At 49.6% G+C, this 23,145-nt stretch overlaps 1 protein-coding gene across 4 annotated transcripts in view; it reads right to left on the bottom strand.

Moving 5' to 3' along the window:
- The window catches only part of MYO16 (myosin XVI), a 551,974-nt gene that overhangs the window by 198,011 nt on the left and 330,818 nt on the right, over nt 1-23,145 (bottom strand). For all 4 annotated transcript variants that reach the window (XM_079137420.1, XM_079137419.1, XM_079137417.1 and 1 more), the window contains one exon: nt 18,432-18,579. In XM_079137420.1, coding sequence (XP_078993546.1) covers nt 18,432-18,579 — 148 coding nt within the window. The remainder of the gene's footprint in view (nt 1-18,431; nt 18,580-23,145) is intronic.

Raw genomic sequence — 23,145 nt, 5'->3', positions numbered from 1 at the left:
GGTCCCAAGATGTATTCAAACCTTAAGGCTCAATGTTCCAAGTCTTCTGTTACTTGTGAATTTGTCTCACACCTACAGCATGAACATCTGCATTTTAATCATCTCCTCTTAATTCATACGTGACAGGAAACACTACTATCTTGGAAACAGAGCTATCTCAATGTCCAGAGTCAGAAATTTCAGAACTGGTCACTATTAAGGGTGTCTGTTGCTTTCCTTTGATAACATTGGCCAACTGAGGGGATGCTCTAGATGTTTCTGCTGTGGGGTGAAGGATTAGCACACAGGCTGTATATGGATAAAAACTGAGGACTGATTCTGACCGTTTGACTAATTGTACTCTGAGAGAACAGTGGTGGGAGCTAAAATCCATTGATACTTAAGTTCTCCTCTGGGTGGTGGGGACACTCTCCTGGGTTTCACAGTGATGCTCAAAGGCAGTTATCATCTCACCTGTCCAACCTGTCTAAGGTCACAAAGCTCCTGATTGCAACCAGCACACACCCTTCCTGACCCCACAGCCTCCCAGGCTCAGTCACAAGGTTCCAATGGTGACAGGGCTGGGGAGGGGCTGCAGCAAGGGCCGGCTGCTCCTCTCTGCTGAGGGTCAGCACCAGTTGCAAAAAAAACCATGGAAATCACTAGGGAGACTTGGCAGTCCAGTTCTACACGAATTTAGGGACACTGCTGTCAAGGATAAGTGAAAAGAAGGTCCCAACCTTAAATGTTTGCTTCATTTGGTGACTGAAAGAAGACCTGTGATGTCATCTCAGTGAAAACCCACCCAGAAAACTGTGACCCCTAATCATTTATTTATTTTTGATCATTCTTTCTCTCCAAATGTCAATGGCACCATCATTAATCCTTGAGGTAAATTCTAGAAAAAAAAAATTCTGTTCTTAAAGTGACAAATGACATAAAAATCCTAATTGGTATAAAAAGTGTCACTTGATAATGTGTGCGTTCAGCAGGTGTTTAATATGCAGGGATGTAGTGGGAAAACAAAAGAGGAGGAAAGAAAGGAAGGGAGGGAGAGAAAGAAGAGGCAGAGAAGAAAAAAGGAAGGAAGCCGGCCCTGTGGAGGGAGCCAACCCACCCCTGAGGCCTGTCCCTCGAGGTGCCTGTCATGCAGACTCCAGAGCCACCCAGGCCTCTGCTACCTCCATGACTTGCACACAGTGGTACTGCCTCTCAGTCTACCTAAGTCACAGAGCTCTGGTGTTTGTGTCTCTCCATGAACTGGTTAAGAGTCCCAAGAAAACCCACAAAGTGCACATCATCATGTTTTTTATTTTCTTTTATCTTTTCCAGATTAATAAATTCTTCTAAAAAGCCAATGAATGTTACATATAACCAGAAATAAAGACTTACAAAACTATGGATTTTACAGAAATGGGAACCTAACTCCTTGGAGACGCTTTGCACTTGTCAAAAATTAGTTGGGCAATATTGTGTGAGTCCATTTCTGCAGTCTCTGTCCTGCCCCCCTGTTTGTGGGTCTCTCTGCCTATCAATACCATGCAATTAGCATTGCTGTAGCCACATATGTCTTAACATGGGTAGATTGATTCCTGTGATTTTATTCTTCTTTCAAGATTATGTTAGCTACTCTAGACCTGTGTCTTTACACATAAATTTTAGAATAAGTTTATTTATATATTTTAACATTGTGAAGATTTCTATAGGAATGGTATTGACTCTACAAATTATCTTGGGGATACAGACTTTGTTGCTATATTGTCTTCCAATCCATGAACATGGTATGCCTTTGATTTTACTCATTGGTATTTTATAATTTCCAGCATACAAATCCTGTAAGTATGTTGCTAAGTATATATCTGAACAGTTCACTTGCCTGGAGGAACTGGGAGGGGCATAATGTTTTTAAGTTTGATCTCCATTAAGTTCAATGCTAATTTATAGTAGTCAATACGTAGAGTTGATTCTGTGAATTTGGTTTGTCTCCTTGGACCTACTGAACTCCCTTATTAGTTTTAGGTGATTTTGTGTTGTTTTCTCAGGTTCTTATTCCTTTTTCTCACAAAACCTGATGGTGCTTTCCTTCCGTTAAGTTCACAAAGGTAATTCTTATAGATTAATAGGGAAAAGATGAACACCCTCATCCGACATTCCTTCTTGCTGTCTCTCACAGGAAAAAAAAATAGAGATGAATACATGTTAAAATTGTGAGAAATTTCTACTTAGGCATCCAACCAGAAAATGTTTTCATTACAAGTTAAATTTCCTTAAACTTTGCCAGTAACTACAACTGTTGACCATGTGCTATTTATGATCAGCTATTCCATTTTTTTTTATTCCAGTTTGCTCGCTGTCCTGACAACAAAGGGTATGCTGGTGATGTCCTATACAGGTCAGTTACATAGCCAAAATAATGTCCATGTGCATGTGGGCTGTGTATATGTATGTATGTGTGTGTGTGTGTGTGTGTGTGTGCCTTTTGCTTTGTGGTGAACTTAAACAGGTCCTGGAATAAGTTTCTTATGCTTCCTGAGAACATATGGGTAGAGTTGATAAATCTCATTAAGCCATGCAGTAAATCACAGGAGAGTTTCCCCTGGTTAACTGAAGAGTTCACACTGGGAATGTCTTTCAGGATACACTGTGTAGAAGAGCAAATTAAAATGCTACTGCTCAGCCTGTGGCACCCTCTGAGGACTTGGAATACAGGATAGCAATGATCTGATGTGAATATCAAGCACAAACAGTGATCGTTTGCAAAAAACACCATCACTGAATTTCAAGACCTGTGTGCTCTCTCTGCCCACACCTACTATCTCAAGGTGGTACTGGGCACATTAAAACAGCAGTCATCTGCACACTCAGAGGGTGCTGTTGTTCAGTCTGTGTGTGTATCCATAGTCCACAGGGACTGCAGACTCAAACGGAAATAAAAGATCACACTACTCATTCGAAAACAAACTTGTAAAGCCTGTTTTTGCTATCTTTGCGGTGCTTTCTCTCTGCCCTGTGAATACAAAATCACAATGTCGTCTCCACTGTGGCAAAGCTACTTCTTGCTGGATGTCTCACATGCAAGCAGAAAGGAGGCAAGGCCAAGCAAGACACCAGCCAGAGGCCAGCACAGAGCACTAAGCCCACAGCAGGGCACAGCCTTGATCCCACATCCCACCATGCTCCTCAAGAGGAAGTTCTTTTCTTATTGTTTTCCAGTTATCTGGAACATATTGAACTGATTCCGAATCCCTCCCAGTGGAACATCAATACGACTTTATTAACCACGGGTTTAGATGCATAAATCTCCATTAATGAAAATATTGGTCTATTAGCATGTTCGGTTTTGTTTGGAAAAAGAATGCCCTGTCAGTGGTCCTAAGGAAAAGAAGGGGACTCACTGAGTAAACTACACATTCGGAAAGAGGTGAGGGCTGCACATTTTCCCATCAGTAGAGTATTTCTTCAAAACATCTGGTGAAGCCGGTTCTCAACTCTCCATCAGGCAAATGGTGACTGTTAGGGTCAATTATGTTTCTTAAAAGTGAGTGACAGGGTGACCTCTGGCGGACAGGGGATGTGTGGCCACGGTCTCTGGCCCTGAACAAGGTGGGGGGCTGAAGCCTGGTGTGCTCTACGTCCAGCAATGGTCCCTTCTGCCAGAGGAAGGGTCCTGCTTCCCCCTCATGGAGTCTCTCACAAAGAGCTGCCAAGACTTAGGGGAGTGATCAGTGGAAAGGAGAAGGAGCAGGCTCTGCTCAGAATCTGCGGACTGACCTGGCCTTGATGATGGCGGGGCCCCTTAACAAGTCTAGGCCTGGGGTGGGGGAGCTACCTCCATCCGCCCAGTGGGGGAGGGCTGAGTTCTCCAGTTCACACCAGGTCACTCCCAGGCTCTGCTTTTGAGAATGTGGACAGCAGGTTGTGGCCGGCAGGCGTTCTGCCCTCCTCAGAGGCCACAGCTGTCAGTGACAATTGTAGGGCATATCCAAGACTCTGAGGAAGGACTGGCCCCCACACCCGACATCCTGCATTCGAGCTGAGGCTGCCGTCAGTGTGGGGACTTCAGCAGCGTGTAGAAATCACAGGGTATTGGACTCACTTCCAGATGGGCACCTCTCAGGGCTGTATTGCTGAAGAGTGTCATCTGGACACACCCCGGAAGACGCAGCAAGTGTTTCTGGAGTAGTGCTGCGTGAGAGGTTCCCTGCTGATGGATACCCACAAATACAGCGAGTTCCTTCTATTTCTTTTGTACTGGGGACCTGGGGATTGAACCCAGGGGTGCTTTGCCACTGAGATACACCCCAGTCCTTTTTTATTTTTTCTCCTTTTTTTCTTTTGAGACAGGTTCTCTCTAAGTTGCTGAGATTGGCCTCCCAGTTGCGATTTCCCTGCCTCGACCTCCCGAGTCACTGTGATCACAGGTGTGCTCCACAGCACCTGGCTCAAACAACCTGTTTCAACAGGGTGTGTCCAAAGAATTTTATTTTCCTTTCAAAACATTCTGTTATCTACCCTGTTTCGCTCTCCTTTATTTCAATTTCATCTAACTGAATACCCACAATCAATGTGCAAACTTCTTTCTTCAGCTGCACTGGGTGGAAATTACCTGAAGGGGCTAGTCTTCATTCTCTGTGACCTGGGAGTCACCTCCCTCTGGGTCCCCTTGCAGCAGGTCCGGCCTCCTGACCTCATAGCAGCACCCACAGCTTCTGATCTTCTCACCTGCGTCCACCCACACCCACCCACACACTCCAGCCTCAGCCCTGGCCATGTACTGTGCCTTTAGATCAGAATCACTTTTACATTAAAGAAAATCTGCAGGAAAGACCATGCACACCACGAAAAGGTCACTGTATGTTTACGATGAAAAAATTATCTGGAAGTCACAAATTCTGAAAACTTAGTATCAGGAAATGTCAGAATGATGTGCCTCAGATTAATGAGATGTTCTAATTTTGAGATTTTAATATGTGAAATCCATGCAAGTTGAAGAAGTCATCAGTCACTCAGAAAGGTTCTGGATTGCAGAAAAATATTTAAGACCTGTTTTACAAAAGATGGATTTGGAATCCTCAAGACCAGTAGGCTGCAACACATATTTCAACTCTGAAGAACAAGTTAACAGTGCTTAAAACTGCTCCTCACATACTCCTGAAATGAATCAATATTCTGACATACTTAGAGAATAGAATGATTTTCTGGCCAGAGACTGAGTTACCCAATGACTATTAGTACCACTATTACTCAACATAACTTATTTTTAAATTTGTTCTGATTAGTTCTAATGACAGTGGAATGCATTTCAATTCATTGTACATGAATGGAGCACAACTTTTCACTTCTCTGGTTGTACACTACATAGAGTCACATCATTCATGTATGTACCTAGGGTAATGATGTTCATCTTTCCCACCCCCCTGTCCCCTCCCTTCTCCTCACTCCCCTCTGCCCAATCCAAATTTCCTCTATTCTTCCCTTGCTGCCCACCCCTAAGTATGGATCAGCATCCTCATATCAGAGAAAACATTTGGGCTTTGGTTTTTGGGGATTGGCTTATTTCACTTAGCATGATATTCTCCAACTCCATCCATTTACCTGTAAATGCCAAAATTTTATTCTCCTTTAAGGCTGAGTAATATTTCATTGTGTATATATACCTCAGTTTCTTTATCCTTTCATCTGTTGAAGGGCACCTAGGTTGGTTCCGCAGTTTAGCTGTTGTGAATTGAGCTGCTATAAACATTGATGTGGCTGTGTGACTGTAGTATGCTGATTTTAAGTAGTTTGTGTATAAACCAAGGAGCGAGATAGCTGGGTCAAGTGGTGGTTCCATTCCATGTTTTCTGAGGAATCTCCATACTGCTTTCCAGAGTCAACACAACTCTCATTTAGAAAACGACTGTAGTTTCCTAAACCAATTCCAATTACTAAAGATTTTAATAATATAAAATTATAAATAAAGTATTCTTAAGCTCAGATGTACCTTCTATGTCAAATTTATTTTCAATTTTCAAATGTGTGAGATAATATTTATGTCCTTAGAAATCCGCTAAATGGATCCATGGTCCTGGTCCTGTGGACTCCTTAGACATTGTAACAACCCCCAATGGCGTCTTTACTCCAACTTTCTGCTTCTTGTAACTTCAATATTTACAGTTAGGGCATCAGAGACTTCAGAGTTAGCAATGAATCTCAGCTGTTTTGAAAACAGCAGCTTCTACAATCACGGAGTTTTGAATGAGTAGCTATTTACTTTCGATGTCTTAGGGAATCTGAAACTTAAAGGGGGATTAAGTTACGGAAGGAGGGGAAGAGCCCAGGGCAGCAGTCTTCCTATCAAGTACCACTGCAAGGGCCCATGTCACCTGCCTGCCTCCTGCACATGAGCAGGTGATGTTCTGGGAAGTCCTGTTGAGGACTCTTGTCACCTGTGAGGCTCCTGTCCCCCACACCACTCAGAGCAAGGGTCTAGATGCAGTGGCTGGAGGGAGGAGCCTGCGGGAGGCAGGCATGACGGACAGCAGGCAGTGGCCCCCCCGGGGCTGTGTGCTGATTGTTCTGGCTCAGAGCCTTGGTCAGCTGATTCACTACCAGTGACCAGCCTCCACTTCCATCTCACTTGCCAGTCTCCATCCTCAGATGGGAAACCTCCATCCGCTCGAATTGAAATCCGCTCAGTGGAATCAGGCACACATTTCAGCCAAAGTGGACACCAGATTCACTTCAGAACGCCAGAGAACATGGACATTTGCATGTCCACGGTGTCACACATAAACAGCTGCACTGCACCTGCGACGGCCCAGGCGGGGCGCTGAAGACTGAACCCTGCGCTGTGCCACTGGGCGCTTCCGCGCGAAGCACACACACCGCGTCAGGACGCGGCGGACTCACACACTGGGAGCCGCGCTTCACCAGCCATCGACTCTTTCCTCCCCACCCTGCTCGGCTTCTGTCTGCCCGTGGGAATCGATGAATACGCTTTTGCGAACCTGCTCTTTGGGGACAGCATACTTATTTCTTTCATTGTCGGGACATACTTAACGTGATAGGAAATAAGTCATTCCACTTTTTCTGTAGTCTATAACTCTATTATAAATGCTTAATTCAGTGCCACTCATGCTTCCCTAGAAGGTGGAAGGCCTGAATAAAGCAGGTTCTGCCCTCCTGCTACTCACTGCTAGGGAGATTTTAAACAAAAGTCCTGATGATGGAAATTGCTAGAAAAGAGGTGAGAAGTCTACACTGCTTATGTGAATCGGAGACTTACTAAGAGAAGCTGGAGCAGAGGTATGCTCCAGAGAAACACTGCTTCGTGTTTTTGTTGTTACATACTGTTCAATTTTAAGAAGGACAGCTTCAGTCAAGAAATAAAAACTGCCCAGTTTCTGTATGTGCCAAGAATTGACTTAGTGGGGATTCGAAAATGAATGAGGCAGAGGACTCGTCCAGAGAGTGAGATCAAAGACGTCAGCCAGAAAGACGCAGTGAGACACAAAGACAAAATATATTATGTAGGATGTATGCATAGAATACATAAGATTAGTACTACGTTGAATAGGAATATACAGAACAGCAACGATTATTCAATTAAGTCCAAGAAGGCAAATCAAGATTTAAAATGTGTTTTGGTTGATTTAAATTCTGAAATGCCAGAGTGCATTCGATAGCAATCATCTTCAATAGAAGCACCACGTTCAGCTGCAGGGCAATGAAATGCTAAGCATTCTGCAATGCGCCTACTTCCATCAGCACTTTTCTTAGGGTTTTATAATCCTGGGGATGCTGTACACATTAAAGACAATCCCTTGTCTGAGGAAGGTGAACTTAGGAGTCATGCAGATGCTTAGAGCAAAGGTGCTTATAATAATCAGTACATTATGTGAGGCAGAGAAAAATAGCCAAATAATAGTATTACTACTTGAAACAATGAAGGAGGAATTATAAAACAAACCTGCGGTTGCAGAAGAGAGGCGGGCACTCTGCCGCCTACCTGCCTGGTGTTCAGTGGGAGCGGGACTAGACACACTGCAAGCCCACGGCTTGGGTCTATGTTCCTGTTACGCCCCTTAAGTGACAGACAGCTTCCTGTGCGTGTGCAAAACCAAACGGACCTGTGAGTGTTGAAGAAAACTCAGTAGAGAAAACACGGTGGGCCAGCCTGCTTTGAGTCGAGGAGGAAAATGTGTCTGCTGCAACCAAAGCAACAGGACATGAGTGTGGATTTTGAAGTGATTTGAACTGCAGAAGGCTGTCACATCAATTCCAAAAGAGAAAGGGCAGTCCGTCAGGTAAATCAGTGCTTAGGGATCAGCCCTCAAGGAAACTGAAGAGCCTGCCAGCAAGCACGGCCAGGGTGTGATCACAGGGTCCTCCTCCACTCCAGAATGCCTCCGGCAAAGCTGGCATGGGGTAGGCCCCAAGGAGAGGTCTGCTGTGACATTGGCCAGCCATCCCCAGGTCCTACCTCCTGCATTGATGGTGACCTTTCCTGCTGGGCTCCTTTCCACTGGACACAGATTCGTCCTCCTCAGATCCCACCCAGACTTGAGGAAGCAGGTGCACCCTGAGCTTCCTGCAGCCCACAGCCCACGCTGGGCACCAGGCGGCTTCCTGGCACAGAATGAGACAGGGAGGGGTCCAAGTTCAGCAAAACATACTAAAACAATTCTTCTTATGAAAAATAGGATGCAGTCTATGGTGTGACGTGGGTGAAAATATCTGAATTTCACGCTGCAGAACTGCTCTGTGATATCACAATCCTGTCCCCTGACCTTCTCCATCACTTAGAAGCACTCTCTGTTGTTCTTAGTATTGGGGGCTTCATTTTCTTTTTAATGCACTTTTCAAAATCATCAGCAAGGAGGAACTTTGTTGTGAGTTTTCAGGTTCAACACATGAATTCTTTTACTGAGCAGATGCATTTGATGGGAGAGAGAATTGAGAGGAGTAACCCATCATCATCCCGTGATGTTCTCTGTACTATGAAACAGTAAACAGCTGAGACACTGCAATGTGCACAGGACAAGCTGTTCCATGCTCTGTGCCAGGAGGCCACACAGGTAACACGCAGACCTGGGCACGTTGTGGGTCGTTGGCAACAGCAGATCCAAGCCCAGGCAGGCAAGGCCACCCAGTGCCCCCTGTCGATGCTGATATCATGTGTACTTTATCCCAGATGAAAGTTTCAGCTTAGTCTACCTAAAGCCTAAAGCTCTGGAGTAGCCATTTCTAATGATATTCCCTAAATAAGCAGAGAAGTGTCTAGTGTTAAAATTTGTCAAAATATGTAGCTGTAATGAAATTTAGTGAGGTCCATTCAAGGATGCTTTTATGTCGTGTTTTACTGCTTTAGTGACTACTGATATCTATCTCTATCTCCGTCTCTCTCTTTACACACACACGCACACACACACACACATCCAAGTGGTTTATCTACATTAATAAATAGTTCAGATATTTTCAAATGACCTAAGACCACTCTTAATTCTGGATTTATACCAAAGAGAAATAATCTCTTCATTTCTTCAAATAGAATAGACGCCCTCTTCTGTAACCATGTAGACAGATCAACTGAAAACACATCTCTCCTCAGGAGAGCCAGCACCTTAGGAAAAAGGAACAGACCCATCTGCCCGGGGGCACCTGCCACCTGACCCTCAGGGCTTACAAGGCCTTTGGCTTATTCTCCTGGGCAAGAGTCTCTGTTTTAAGGGCAACATGGGAAGGAAAGCACGTTGCACAGGCTGCAGCTTCAGGAGGAGAACAATTCCCAGGAGGAGGACCCGAGGAAGAGAAAGAGCGCGTGAAGGTTCCCCTGCCCTAGTGCACTCTCCAGACAGGACCCAAGAGAGTCCCCAGTGTGTGGGGACGTGCTGTTTTCTGAGACAGGGAAGACAGGGGCGCTAGATCTGCTGTGCAGAAGCAAGATGATCTCCAGGAAGCTAGAGAAAGTCACGGTACCAATTAGGCGGCAGTTTTTCTTGCTTTGGCTGTAAATGATCTTGTATCCACCCTCCAGTCTTGCCACGGTGGGTTCAAGGCTATCCAGTGGGTGAGTGGTCAGCTCAGAGACACTGCCCCACCTCTCCTGCACAGCCAGAGCCTGGCCTTGACCCTACTCATCTCTCTGTGTCCTTGCCCAGCTGCCCAGGGCCACTCCTGAAAGCAAGCCCAAGGCAGTGACTTCACTGTTTTAAAAGATGAGCTTTGAGGATGAGCTGCCACCGCAGAGCCGGCGGCCATGGACCTTTCCTCAGGGTCAGGGGAAGGAATGTGTCCTGCTCTAAACTTCCCTAACGGGCCCTCTAGCCCCTGGGTGGCTCTGGCCAAGGCTTCCCGCCACCCCTCGAAGGATAGCACTCCTCACTCTAAACAGCACAAAGCAGGAGCCAAACCCCAGCCGCTCTGCTCCTGCAGACAAGCACAGCTCCTTCCTGGGGGAAGCCAGCGTCTTTAGCCTTCTTGGGACATAGCCCATGTTGATGCCTCAGAACACAAGGCCCCGAGCTGGCTGATGTGAGTTAACAAGAAGTTAAACAGAGAGCTCAAGGGTGACAGCGTGACAAAACCCAGGAGGGTGTGGGTCATGCACTGCTGGGCCACGGAGCGGCCCATTGCCTCCACTGGATCACGCCTGCTCTCTTCTTCTGTGCAACACGGAGATGGAAGATGCTCAACTGGAAGCACAGAGACTGGGCAGTGGAACACACAGCTCTTGCAAATCAGCAGGAGTCACTCAGACTCCCTTTCCGTGGGCGATTTTCCTGACTTTCCTCACTTGCTGACCACTGCTGTGGGCTGCACGAGCAGTCTCCCAACCTCACAGAGGTTCTCCTGAGTCAACTCGGATCCAGTAGCCCACAGGGTGAGGGCGACTCTTCCAAGCACCCATCAGTGATGATGGGTCAGCAGCTTTGATTTGCAAAGAGGAAACTGTTTTGTGCGGTAAGGAGGCAGGAGGCACCAGAGACATCCCTCTGACTCAGGAAAGCACAGCTCTGCTCTGACGTGCTTTTGGAGTCCCATTTAGACCGGCACCTCTGGAAGGAGCCGCTGGGAAGGAGCAGCGCTTTGCCAGCCACAGCCCATTAGCCAGCTTTTCTATGGCGCGTTTCCTCAGGATGCTCCTTGCATCTTGCGTGGAGGGCTCGCTGGACAGATGGACACAGCTCGACATCCTGTCCAGGTGAATCTCTTGAGGGCGCAAACATGGGTCACCCTGCCCCTGCCCTGAACTGATGGAGGAGGACACCAGGGCCCCTTGTCGTATCCAAGATTCCGTGGGGCCCTTCCCGTGGCCAAAGCAGCTCAATAATAAGAGACCCTAGTATTGGAACAACAACAAAATCTAGCAAATGACCTGGAACCCTGTGTGACGGTGCCAACACTTAGGTCCCTGAATCAGGTACACAGACGCTGACGGGGGAAGACCTGGCATGGGACTCATCCAACAACAGGCATGCCCACTCACCGATGGAAAGGTCAATGTGAGGCCACTATGTGCTGAATCTCACCACGAGCAAAGATGGACAGGACTGGCCTCAATTCTGAGAGTCTTTTAATCAGCAGGAAAGAGAAGAAATTAAGAAGGTAGAATACAGAGAGAAACCTGCAGGCAGAGAACATCGGGCATGCCAGGGAAAGCTAGGGCAGAAGGCGCAGTGGAGGGGCCCCAGAGTGCCAGGTCAAGATCCTCCCACTCCTCCGTCCTCACATCTGCAAAGCTGCACAGAGAAGACCCCAGGGCCTTCAGCCACCTGCTTGGTCCAGGGCCCCCATCGCCCTGCATGAGCTTCTCCAGGTCTCCCCCCCCAAAATACTTCTCCTGGAGGCAGTGACCGTTAGCAACAGTGGTGACTTAGCCTGCTGGCTCTGGTCATCACACACCTCTGTGACTCTTCATTCCTCCTGGATCTGAAGTCCCCACTCCCAACAGCATCCAACTGCGTCTGTCCCTGCATCCTCCCTCCAGGATACAGAGGCGGGCAAGGCCTCTCCTCCCGCGCTTCCACCCTCTCCAGGGGCCACTCGCTGCCTGTGGCTTCTTCCAAATATTTCCGCAAAGTCTTTCACCCAGTGCTTACAGTTCTGTGTCTGAAAGGCAGAAGCAATGTGTTTTGAGAGATCCAGACAAATCCCTGGCTCCTGTGCCCCTAGCACGTGACTGAGTAACTAGTTCAGTGTGATGATGTGTCTTCATCTGCAGCAAGAAGAGGAACCTGCTCCCGCAGTGACTGTGGACACAGGGGGACAATGTGTCCAGTCCCTTTGGGAACGCAGGGCCCACAGATGAAGGTGTCCGGATTTCAATCATGCTTCCCACATGAGCTCAGAGACAGCTGTGGATTGACAAGAAGGCACAGCGTGAGCCTCCAAGTCCTAATCCACATGGGTCAGATGTGACTTTAGCTTTGCGTGCACACATGTAAACTCCAAGCTTCATCCCAGGAGCCCAGGTAAACCTCAGCTGTCCCATTTCAGCCCCCACACCTGTGCACACATGCATGCCTGGATGAACCTGACAGCACTCTTGAAGAGACCGGGACTGGTACCCGTCACGCAGTGTGACTCTTACTGACACCATCGTCACCTCGTGGGGCTAGATAAGGGTAGGTCTTCAGATTTAAGAAGAATCCCATGTTTTTCTACTAGAGAGGGTACAGAAACGAGCAAGGTAAGCCAAGAAAAGAAGACAGAGAGGGATCTTTCGCCCCAGGGAAGATGTGGAACAGGACTTTCTATAGTAACATCCAGCTTATGAACAGAGATTCAGACGGTCATGACGCTCCCATCGGGTTTTAGACTCCTGACGGAGGCAGAGCACCAGGCGCCATGTCCACCGATCTCCTCCCTCTTGTCTTCTGGGCGTTCTTGGCTCAGAAGCGTCAGGAAGCAGGAAAGCAGTGCCCTCGCTCTGCCTGGGAACCCACCTGCCCCTCTGCAGAGGCCGCCTGCCCTTCGAGAGCTGCTGGGTTATCGACCTGAGACAGGTAAGGCCAGCTGCAGTGCAAACGTCCTTATCACGCTACTGGCTCAGAACGCCATGCGGGATTGTTTTTCACGGTAGCTGAGGGTGACAAACCCATGCATGTCATTAGTTCTGCTGAACCACTTTCAAATAAGGCCACACGCAGACTCTGACCTTGTGCTTTCCTTTCATTTTCTTTGACATGGCAATGACACAAGGGTGTACAGGCTCCGGTTGCCCTGGCAACAACCGTGAGGGTCCAGAGTCAGCACGACAGGATTGGGCTCCGGGTCCTGGACGACACCTGGGCCTGCAGCTCCTCACTGTCCAGTGCAGGCACCAGCGGGCTCTGCTGGATACGGCACTCAGGGATACGGCACCGTGGACTGCACCTGGCACGTGGCTCAGTGAGCTGTTTGTGGTCACGACACCCTGTGACTCCCACTTAGATTATTAGCGACAGCCACTAGGTCCAGGTGCCCCTGCCTTGAGCCTGTCTCGGGAGCACCTTCGAGCTTTGCCTGGCTACAACGTGGGAGAGAGTGGACATTTAACTGTACCGTGAGTTTTGAAGAATCACCTTTACGTAACATTCAAGGTTCCCTTCCCTTTTCTTTTTTCACAATGACATGAACCCTGCCCAGGTTAAGTTCAACACTCATAATAATCCCTTAGCTAAACCCAGCCTTTGTGGGGAGTTAATTGTTCTCTTCTCCTGTGACAGATGCACTGGCAGGGATCTCAAGTTCAAACTCTGATGAGTCAGTGCATCCTGTCACCAACAGCGAGGTCAGGAGGTTAAGATGGGTCACACACTCTGAGTCACACCACCATTGCTTCCTGGTGCCACTCAACACCAACTCACTGAAGAAGGTTCCTGTGCAGCCCAACCCTCCTACACCCATCCCCATGAAGGAGACAGAAGTCACCCTGGACTCAGAGCCCAGCTCTTCTGGGACAAATCCACAAAAGCTGTTTAAAGGCACTTGAAGATAAGCTATTATAAACCACTTTCATTAAAGCTCAATTCCCAGGAACATAAATTATATTTATTCTCTAGATGTCATTATTATGCACAAACAGAACAAACTGAAATAGCACCTGAAAGCCAAACAGCCAGGAAAAGAGAATAAAGGACCACACAGATGCAGAAGGGAGCAGCACTGGCTTCCGTGGGCTCCTGGCTGGGGGTTTTGTGGTTGTCTCTGAGTGGCTTCCAGCTGACTGTGGAGAGCCCGCCATCTTGTGGGAATTCTAGACACACACAGCCTTATCACAGCAGCTGAAAATACTGGAGAACGGCAGACGTTCTTCTTGTTAATAATGCAGAGGAGGATGCATATACATAGTGGTGTAAAAACTGTTTTCGTGCAGGTAAGCTGAGGGGTCAATGTCTACATCTGGGCCAGCTGCATCCCGAAGTGGGTTGAGGGCCCTTCTTTAGAGATCATCCCATGATGCAAAAAGGGAAATATTTTAGGTCCATTTTTAATGCTGACATAAACCTATATTTTTATGAGATATTTTGAAAACTTCTAGTTCTAAACATCGAATCGAGGTTAAAAAGCCCATTTGTAGCATCGATTGTATAATATTAGGTACAGCTGTTTTCCTGGAGTTACAATCATGAAAGCAGAAATAAATGTCAAGAGTACCCTCAACTCATCTCCTGCTAAACGAGTATTTTATTTTGATTTGTCTAAGTAATAAGTTGTTATGAATAAGGAAGACACAGGATACTTTGGAAGGAAGCAGGCTTGCAAAGCTGTGTCTCTAAAAGTTCCTTGAAGACTAAGATGCAGTCTTAGATTCTGAGTGAATGGGCAGAGAGGCACGTGAGTGGTAATGGGCAGCCTGCCTCGTTTGGTTACTACAAAGGGTCAGCATGTTCGGGAAACCAGGCCAGCAGGCATGGAGGTGACGGTTGGAGCGCTCCTAATGGCAGTGTGCACAGCCAGCTTCTGTGCCGGGTGTGCATCTAGGCCCTCCTACCATTAGCCTGCATGATATTAGGCATCTTACCCACAGGGATCTCCTTTTCTCTGGGTACCCATTTTGAGGAGCAGACTCAGAAGAAAAGATAGAAAGGCAGAGGTTTGCAAAAGATGAGAATGCCAACAAATTCAAATCTACAGTTCTGATGGTAAACAAGTCAATGTCCAAAATTACAGTACTTAACATTCATAACCACTAAACCAAGATTTGATCCCAAGCTGAAGTCAAATATCAAAGCAATAAAAACCCCAAACTTCATCAATACTGTAAAAGTGAGACCATCCACTGGTATGAATGTAAGAAGATCCACAAGAATCACAAAGTACCATATGTATAACATTGTATGACTTGAAAAAAAGGGCTTGTTTTATTGCTAAATAATATAATTTTCTGTGCAATAATCACTTTGGAAATGCTCCAAATGATCTTCTTATGGATCTGGAGTCATAACAGGAAAATGCTATTTTGCACCCACCAGGTATTCACAGTGCGTCTTAGTCAAACGCCTGCTCTATTCAAGAACACTGGACTATTCATGAGTCTGCATGCCAGGCACACTTGTGTGCTCAGACACGCGCAGACACGGACGTCGCCTCTAAACTAGCTGAGTGCTGTGAGCGCTGAGCTTCTGCTTGTCAGAACGGCAGGGGCAGAAGTCCCTAGCATGTTTCCTCAGGGCCACCCTGGACACGCAGCCCGGGGCTTCCCAGGCAGCGCTCCTCCTCCCAGGGACACGTCCAGGGAGGGACGTCCAGGGTACAAAGAATAAGCTGAGCTCAGGGTCAGGGGCTTATCAGAACTGCCGTTGAGCAGCAGAGCTGTCAGCACGAGCGTCTTCTCACCGCCTGGACTCTCGTCCGCGAAAGGACAGGATTTACCCTTGGGACTCGGGTGTCCTGGGAGATGGGGTTTCTGTGTTTCTATCACTTCTGCCTGAGCCACGAACTTCAGGATGGCTGCTTCCTCTTTCTCCTAAGTTTCTGTTGTAGCTTGAGGCCAGCAAACCCCAGCAGTCTTTCTCTTTAAGTAAAATGTAGTTCTGACAGGGCCTTTTTAACTCTTGACACCAACATGATCAGTCACATCTCGGGACCTGGGGTAACGTTTCGCTGGGCTCTAGGTGGTGACCAGGAACGCGGCAGTAATTAGTCCACGGCCAGTTTCTCCCCCCCTTCCCCCCCCACAGGCATTGACGCCTCAGTCACCGGCAGACGTCACCCTGGGGCTGTGCCAACCGTTCTCGAGGTGCAGCCTGAATCCACCCATCACACCGGCAAGGCCCTCCTCCCCAGCCCCCAGGTGGACCCCCGCTTGCCTGTCCAGGGCTCCTCCGCCAGCACCCCTCAGAAGCAGCACGGCTGGTCCTCAGGGCAGCCCGCTCCTCCTGGAGCGCCGTTCCCTCCTCAACAGGTCCTCTGGGGGTGTGGATGAAGTCTGGGTTTGCCCCCCAAGAGTTGGTGTGCCGGGAGTCTGATGCTCAGGGTGCTGGTGTTGGAGGTGGGTCTCCGGGAGATCCTCAGGTCCCCAGGGCGTGCCCTGGGCGGGCAGGGCTCTGGGCCTCGAGCTAGTTCTTGGAGGACAGTCATAAAGGGGTGAGCCTGGTTCCATGCCACGCTGGCTTCCCGTTGGGGAGGTGATCTCTCGCTCCCACACAAGCTCTTCTCATTGCCATCTGCCACAAGGTGACACAGTCGGGGTGGCCCTCACCAGAGCCTGCGCAACACAGGGTAGACTTCCAGCACCCAAGACGCGTAGCCAAACCTCTTTTTTTTATGAAGTGAGCCTGTCTCAAGTACTTCGTTATGGTAACAACAACAACAAAACCAGAATAGGACACCAACCCTGTAAATGGAACCCTGTGTTGTTCTCAGGCTGCAGTCACAGGAACCGTGAAACTGTCTTCCTCCAATCCAACTTCAGTCCATCCCAAATCCTGACCTTCCTACCTCAGAACACAACCTGGATCTCACCATTTCTTTCTGCCTCCCACATACCACCCTATCAGTACCACTTCCCAACAACGACAGGATGCAGTTCCCTGCTCCCAGCTGTGACCACCACAGTGACATCTATCTCCATGGAGGAGAGCCATCTTTGCAGGGCACGCCAGTTCCCGTCCACACCCAGAGCCCCACCACTTGCAGGCACATGTGCATCCTTTCCACAGGCTCCATGCTTGTCCACTCTCTGCGGCTCCAGTCACACCTGCTGGCCTTGCTCTTCTGCCAGTGCACATCTGTGCCCACTGAGCCCCTGTTCACCTTCTGACTGTAGGGGACACTCCTACCAGATCTCTGCCCCGCCTCCTGGGGCACTGCCCCTCACAGGCCACCTGAAGGAGCTCTCCCCATTGGCCCATGGGAAACAGCAGCTCCCCGCCACCTCTGCTCCCAGCCTGATGTCAGCGCAATGCCTGGACCTCGGCCACATTCGTCACTGCTCCCCCACTGCAGCATGGTGACTCAGGACGGACAGGTCAACGCAGCACACTAGGGAGCGAGCCTGCGAGCAACGGGTGGCCTGTCACTGAAGCGCCAGCCTTCTGTCCTCTCTCCCACCACTCAGGCCTTAGCCACGGTGTTAACTGCAAGGAGGCTGGTGAAGCAGCTGCTTTGCGGTGTGTGTGTGCGTGTGTGCACAGGTGTGTGTGCATGTGGGCGTGTGTGCTTTCCTTTTTGTCATGTGCGCACCTTTCTATTATAAGTTCTTACAGTCACGCAAACCCGCATCCTTCTGGATCCAAACGTGAGCACGCTGTGGCCCACAAGGCAGGTGCCACCAGACCAGCACTGTGTCTGCGTTTCTTTCAGTCCAGTCCCCACCTGCCACTGGATCCAGGTGTGGTCCACCTGCTCCTCCGCCCACCAGCGTCTCTTCGGGCTCTACTCCCTTCCTGCTTCCAGTTCTCATTCTAATTCAGATCTGGACCAGTGCCATGGGCTCAGGTCAGCAGCTGGCAGAAAGGTGTGCCTCAAGGAAAACGTCACTGTCCAGGTGGCCACTCACGTGGGTCGCCCCCATGACCAGCGTCCCTCTGGTGACCAGCATCCCCCTTATCACACCTTTAGCGCAAGTGCTTGTTGCCTACAGCAAAGAAAACCAGCACCTCGTTCCTAGGCATGTTCACCGTCCCCATGATGTAGCCTCGTCGGCCACCAATGAAAGGTAACTTCAAATGACAGCTCCCATTATTCCCAAGGATGACAGGAGAGCAGGAACACGACACTGAGCAACCCCAAAACGCCCGAGAGGGAGAGAGACGTTTACGGACGAACCAGTGTTTGGGTTTCTGACCTGAAAAGTAGCTAATCAGAAAGGCGCGTCCTCACACACACAGCTCCCTGCGCCTTCCACATGGTGTCCCTGTGACGGGACGGCGCGGGCCCGGCAGCAGCCAGCCGTTGTCCTGCAGCCGCAGTTTCTCTCCCGGGGGGCAGAGGCAGCGTGAGCCTGCCCAGGCCGCTCAGCCCCCAGGAGACCAGCCACTCACCGGGGGGCGCGGCCGCGGTCCAGGTGCAGCCCGCGCTTGTCCTCCGCAGACAGCCCGTCCATCAGCAGGTCGAAGACCAGGAAGTTGCTCTGGCCCGGAGGCTGCGACACCAGCCTGGATTTCTCTAGCATGTAGGTGTGAATTCTGGCTGGTTAGGGAGAGAAAAGCGATTCTGTCAAAGGGCTCCACTCCCTGAGCTTCCCCGCGCCAACTCACGACCGGAGCAAAACTGCAGCTGCTTGCCCAACAGTCGCGATTCTTTTAAATCTAACGGACTGTCTTCTAGAGCAGCTTTGGGCTTAACAGAAGTGCTGAGCCCAAGCGCCGAGCGTCCCAGCGGCCCTTCCTGCCCACAGCCTGCTATTTTCTGTGACAGCATCTCTGGGTTCGAACCCAGGAACGGGCGTGGAGACCCCCTTGTTAACTAAAGGCCAAGGTCCACACTGGAGCTCACTCTGCGCTGCCGCTCCACGGCTTCAGAGAGAGGCCCAGGGATCCCCACGGCCTCAGCCTCCCTCAGTAGCCCCATGACGGGCTCCTGTCACCACCACGACGGAGTGGCCGTCGTTTCAAGTCAAGGTCGTGATTAAACGTTTCTTGCTCCTTTTCACTGTCTCTTCTAACAAATGTTTGGCTGGAAACATTTTCTGTTTAATATTAACAATATTAATCCTGAAATGATTGATTGCACAAGAGAAATTTTTGAATCCACGCCAGTATGAAATACACGGCCCTGTTGTTTGGTCCCTGTGCCAAGATGCGGGAGGAAGCAGGAGGTGGGCCCGTGGGCTGAGGACCTGCTGCCCGTGTCCCTGGAGACAGGGCTGACTTACACGCAGGCCTGTCTGGAAAGCACTACTGAAGGCGGAACCCACTACTGACAGATTCCACGTGGTGTGCGGTGCAGTGCCTTCGATACCGGCCATCTAAATTCAAAGCAGCATGATTATTAATCATCCTAGTGAGCTCAGCTCCAGCAGTGAACAAAATTGCTGTGGATTAGCAGGATTCAAATCAGTAGGATTTCAAATTAAAGAAACAAAAGTCTCGAAGGAACGTTCAGATGGGGGCAAACTGGAAGCAGCCGCATTGCCCGGTGGTCACGAGACTGCTATTCTAAGCAGGGACGAGGCGTCCTGCTATGTTGGAAGTGAAAACGAGATAAGACGGGCAAGATGGTGCCTTTCCACCTTAGAGAGGAGTCGGGACCCCTCTGCAAGTGTCCACGCGGAGAGCATCCTACGGACAGATGTCCTCACTTCTCAGGACTCCTGTGTTTCCAAAGCTCTTTTATGTTTTGAGAGAGCCTTGGCTAGAAATACGCTCACGATCTTCACGGGTGTCTGCATGGGGACATGCTCCTCGAAACGTCCAGGTGCTGGGGAAGCGTCATCTGTGGTGCACACGTGGCACCATTTGCAGTAGGACATCCCGTGGAGCTCTGTCCACTTCTGGTCCTTAGGAGGGCAAGGCAGGAGCATGAACTAGCCTCTGCCTGCCCCGTCCTCACCCTGACTCCCAGCAGCTCCCGAGCCCTCAACCAGTCCTCGGTCTACTCGTGAATGCAGGGCAAGTGAGGATCTCTCCTCGGAAAGCCCGCTGAGCCTTCGCCTGCGGCCACCAGAAGCGCCAGCCGCCTAAGAGGCACACTTTCCTTTTCGCACCTGCACGCACGTCCTTGCCCATCATTCCTGGCCACTCGGACTGAGGCGAGGTGGGGTGTGGCAGGGGCCTCTGCCAGTGAAACCTATGCATTCTCTCCCCAGGTGAGACATTGCCAATCTCCACACCCCTTTACCGCCATTTTGCCCATCCGCACTATGGGGAAGAAAACCTAGAAAAGTCTCAGGACCACTCTGAACTTCACGAGGAATGAGCTACCATCCCAAGCACCTCCTGTAGGCAGGCTCTGAGCAAGGTGACTGGCAGACATCACCTCTGCTCAGTCCTGCCACATGCCTTTCATCTTTCCACCCAGCTGGCTTGTCCCCAAAGCCCAGGCTGATTGCAATAAAGGACGCTGCTCTTCACGTGGGATGGGCTCAGTTAGAGCACTCTGAAACTTGTGGAGAGTGTCAAATTGATGGCAGCAATGAGGATGAGTACTCACCCCTCAAGTCGCTGGTTTGTTTCTTTAAAACCAGGATTTGAAAAATACGCCAGGCAAAGGCACCTATTTATTTTCCATGTCCTTTGTGCTAACTCTGACCTTTACGTTTCCCAGATAGGTAGCGGAGCCTCAGCATATTTATTGGAAGGCATTTCCTGCTGTTAAGTAAATTCAGTTTCTACCTAAATAGATTTGGGAGTCTTCAGCTATAGAAACGACAGAGCCAAAGACTCTGGGTCCCTCCCTGTCCCTTTGTAGTTACCTCCAGCACATTTCTGGAGAGACTGTAAGATTTGACTTGAAGGTGAAGGAAAAAGAAAAGAGGCGATTTAACCCATTAAGGTCCACGTTTTCAATTCTGCAAATATTTCAAGGAAATCATCCCAGCTACATTCAAATAGTTTGGAAATCATGATCTAGAGCTTAGATATCTTTTATTGTCACTAAGAACAGAACTCAGATGTCTATAAATAGGACACGGGGGCCATACCACATCTTTTTAAGCTGTCCTATGAAGAGGACATTGAACAGACATGACATCTGGGGAGCCTGGACAAAATGGGTTGGAGAGCAAATGAACACATTTGGTTCTCACGGGAACCCTAGGCTTTGGGGGCAATGACCACCCCCACGCTACAGAAGGGGAAAATGAGCCGTGGGAAGTCCAGCGACTGCCTGAGGTTGCCGCACAGGAGGCGTAGCCAGGGTGCCACCAGGCCGGCTGCTCTGGGGACTGTGCTCTTGAGCACCCCCAGTGCGCTGGGCTCAGCTGCAGTCCTGCAGAGCCCCGCTCTACACCTCCCTGAGGGTACTGTGTGGGCCTGAACCTGGCACTGCACACATTCTGGAGAGTCTGACCTGGTGGACGCCCAGTCTCCAACGCCTTCCACTAGCAGGCTGTACAGGACGTGAAGAGACGGAAGAGATCTCTGAAAGAAGCCGTCCCTGCCCCAAAGGGCTGTGCAGGACGCCTTCAGAAGTCCCTCCCTCGGCTCTCACAGAGTAGCCTTCTCTTCAGTAGGGAACACCCACACACGGAAATTGCAGCTTTGTTTGAAAACCTGTCTGGTCAGTGTCTCGGGCTAGCGCAGGATGACAGAAGGGTTCTTCTTGGAACATATGTTGTGGAGAGGGAGTTGGGGTGCGTGGAACAGGTGCCGCTTGGAGCTCGTGGTGACGCCCTGCAGGTCACCTGGTGGTCGCTTCCTCCACTGGGGTGCGTCCTCAGAGGCAGCGAGCCAGAACACCACAGCTCTTATGGGAAGACGGAGAGATGGTAGCCATCAAAGTGGCTACTTCAGAACAGGTGGACCCACTGAAGGGGAGAGGTGAGCACAGTCCACAATCAAGAGAGAAGAAGGGACCCGCATGGGCCCCACAATCCAGGGGCCATCCGAGCTTGAGCCAGTGCCCTTCCCCATGGCCAGCTGTCTCACAGGACTGTCGCTCAAACTGGGCCTCTGCTGCCCAGGACACTGGGACAGGAGTGCCTTGGCTGAGGTAGTCGAGAGCCACCGCGAGCATGGAGCACATGGAGCACGCAGTCCATCAGGAACACCCGCGGCCCTGATGAGCAGGCGGCCGCTCTCTGCTTCGCCTGGAAGATGGCTTCTTCCCAGAGGGCTCTGTGCTCCACAGACATGTGCGCATCCTCTTCAGCGAATGCCAACCTCATCTGCGCTCCCTTAGGCGAGGCTGAGAGGCTGCTCTGGTCATGGAAGAGGAACAGGGAACAGGTGTCCACAGGTCCCTGTGCAGATTATGCCGCGGTCCGTTCCTCACATCATGTGAACCTCTGTGATGGAAATCACAAATCTTCAGGGAGCGGGCGCTGGTGTGAGTCTCACCGGGAGGGCCGTGGGGCGCAGCGCCCTTCTTTGGCAGAGTCCTCCTTACGGTGCTGACTGACCTCTGCAGACCTGGCTGTGGGCAGAGTGACGTTCGGTGCTTCTCAATCCGTGGGGCTGGCACACGCTGTGGAGCTGAGAGTGACTGCTTTACCAAACGCAGAATCAGACAGAAAACACCCTGGGCCCAGAGCCGGACTACGATGACTATTAATGACTATTAATAGCCAGACTAATAATTAAATTTCTCCAAAATAAAAAAAGAATCTTATCTACTGTTGGTGTTTCATAAAACAGAACTTCCTGTTTTCTAGTTACGGCGTATGGTTACATCTCCAAAGAGAGAGTTGGCATTAAATTATTAAAGTGTCACTAACAGTAACAGTGAGGACACACCCAGCATCTCTCAGCCTTAAAATCAGTCGGTTAACACTCCTGTCCAATAGCGTGGCAAGAACCGTCCGCCGTGTTGATGTAGGAGGAAGGAGAGTCCGTCCTGCAGCCTCGGGTCCTTTCCAGTGGCACAGCCTGATTGCCCTCTGGAGAGCTATTTGAGTGAATATTTAAAATTCAGAAGACATTTATGGGAGATCAAATAGAATGACTCAGTTCTCCCTAAAAATAGCGTAATTTAATACATCTTTTAGCTTTTTAAGAGGGTCTCGTCAACATTAAATAGCTTCAATGTATCACACTTACAGCTTCTTAAGGTGACCAGTACTTATTTTTCTGACTTGCGACAGTATTCTCTCTTAAG

This window comes from Sciurus vulgaris (genome assembly GCF_902686455.1).
Source record: "Sciurus vulgaris genome assembly, chromosome: 4".
NCBI lineage: Eukaryota > Metazoa > Chordata > Mammalia > Rodentia > Sciuridae > Sciurus > Sciurus vulgaris.
The sequence above is the reverse complement of the archived record's forward strand: the minus strand, read 5'-3'. Positions and strand labels throughout refer to the sequence as shown.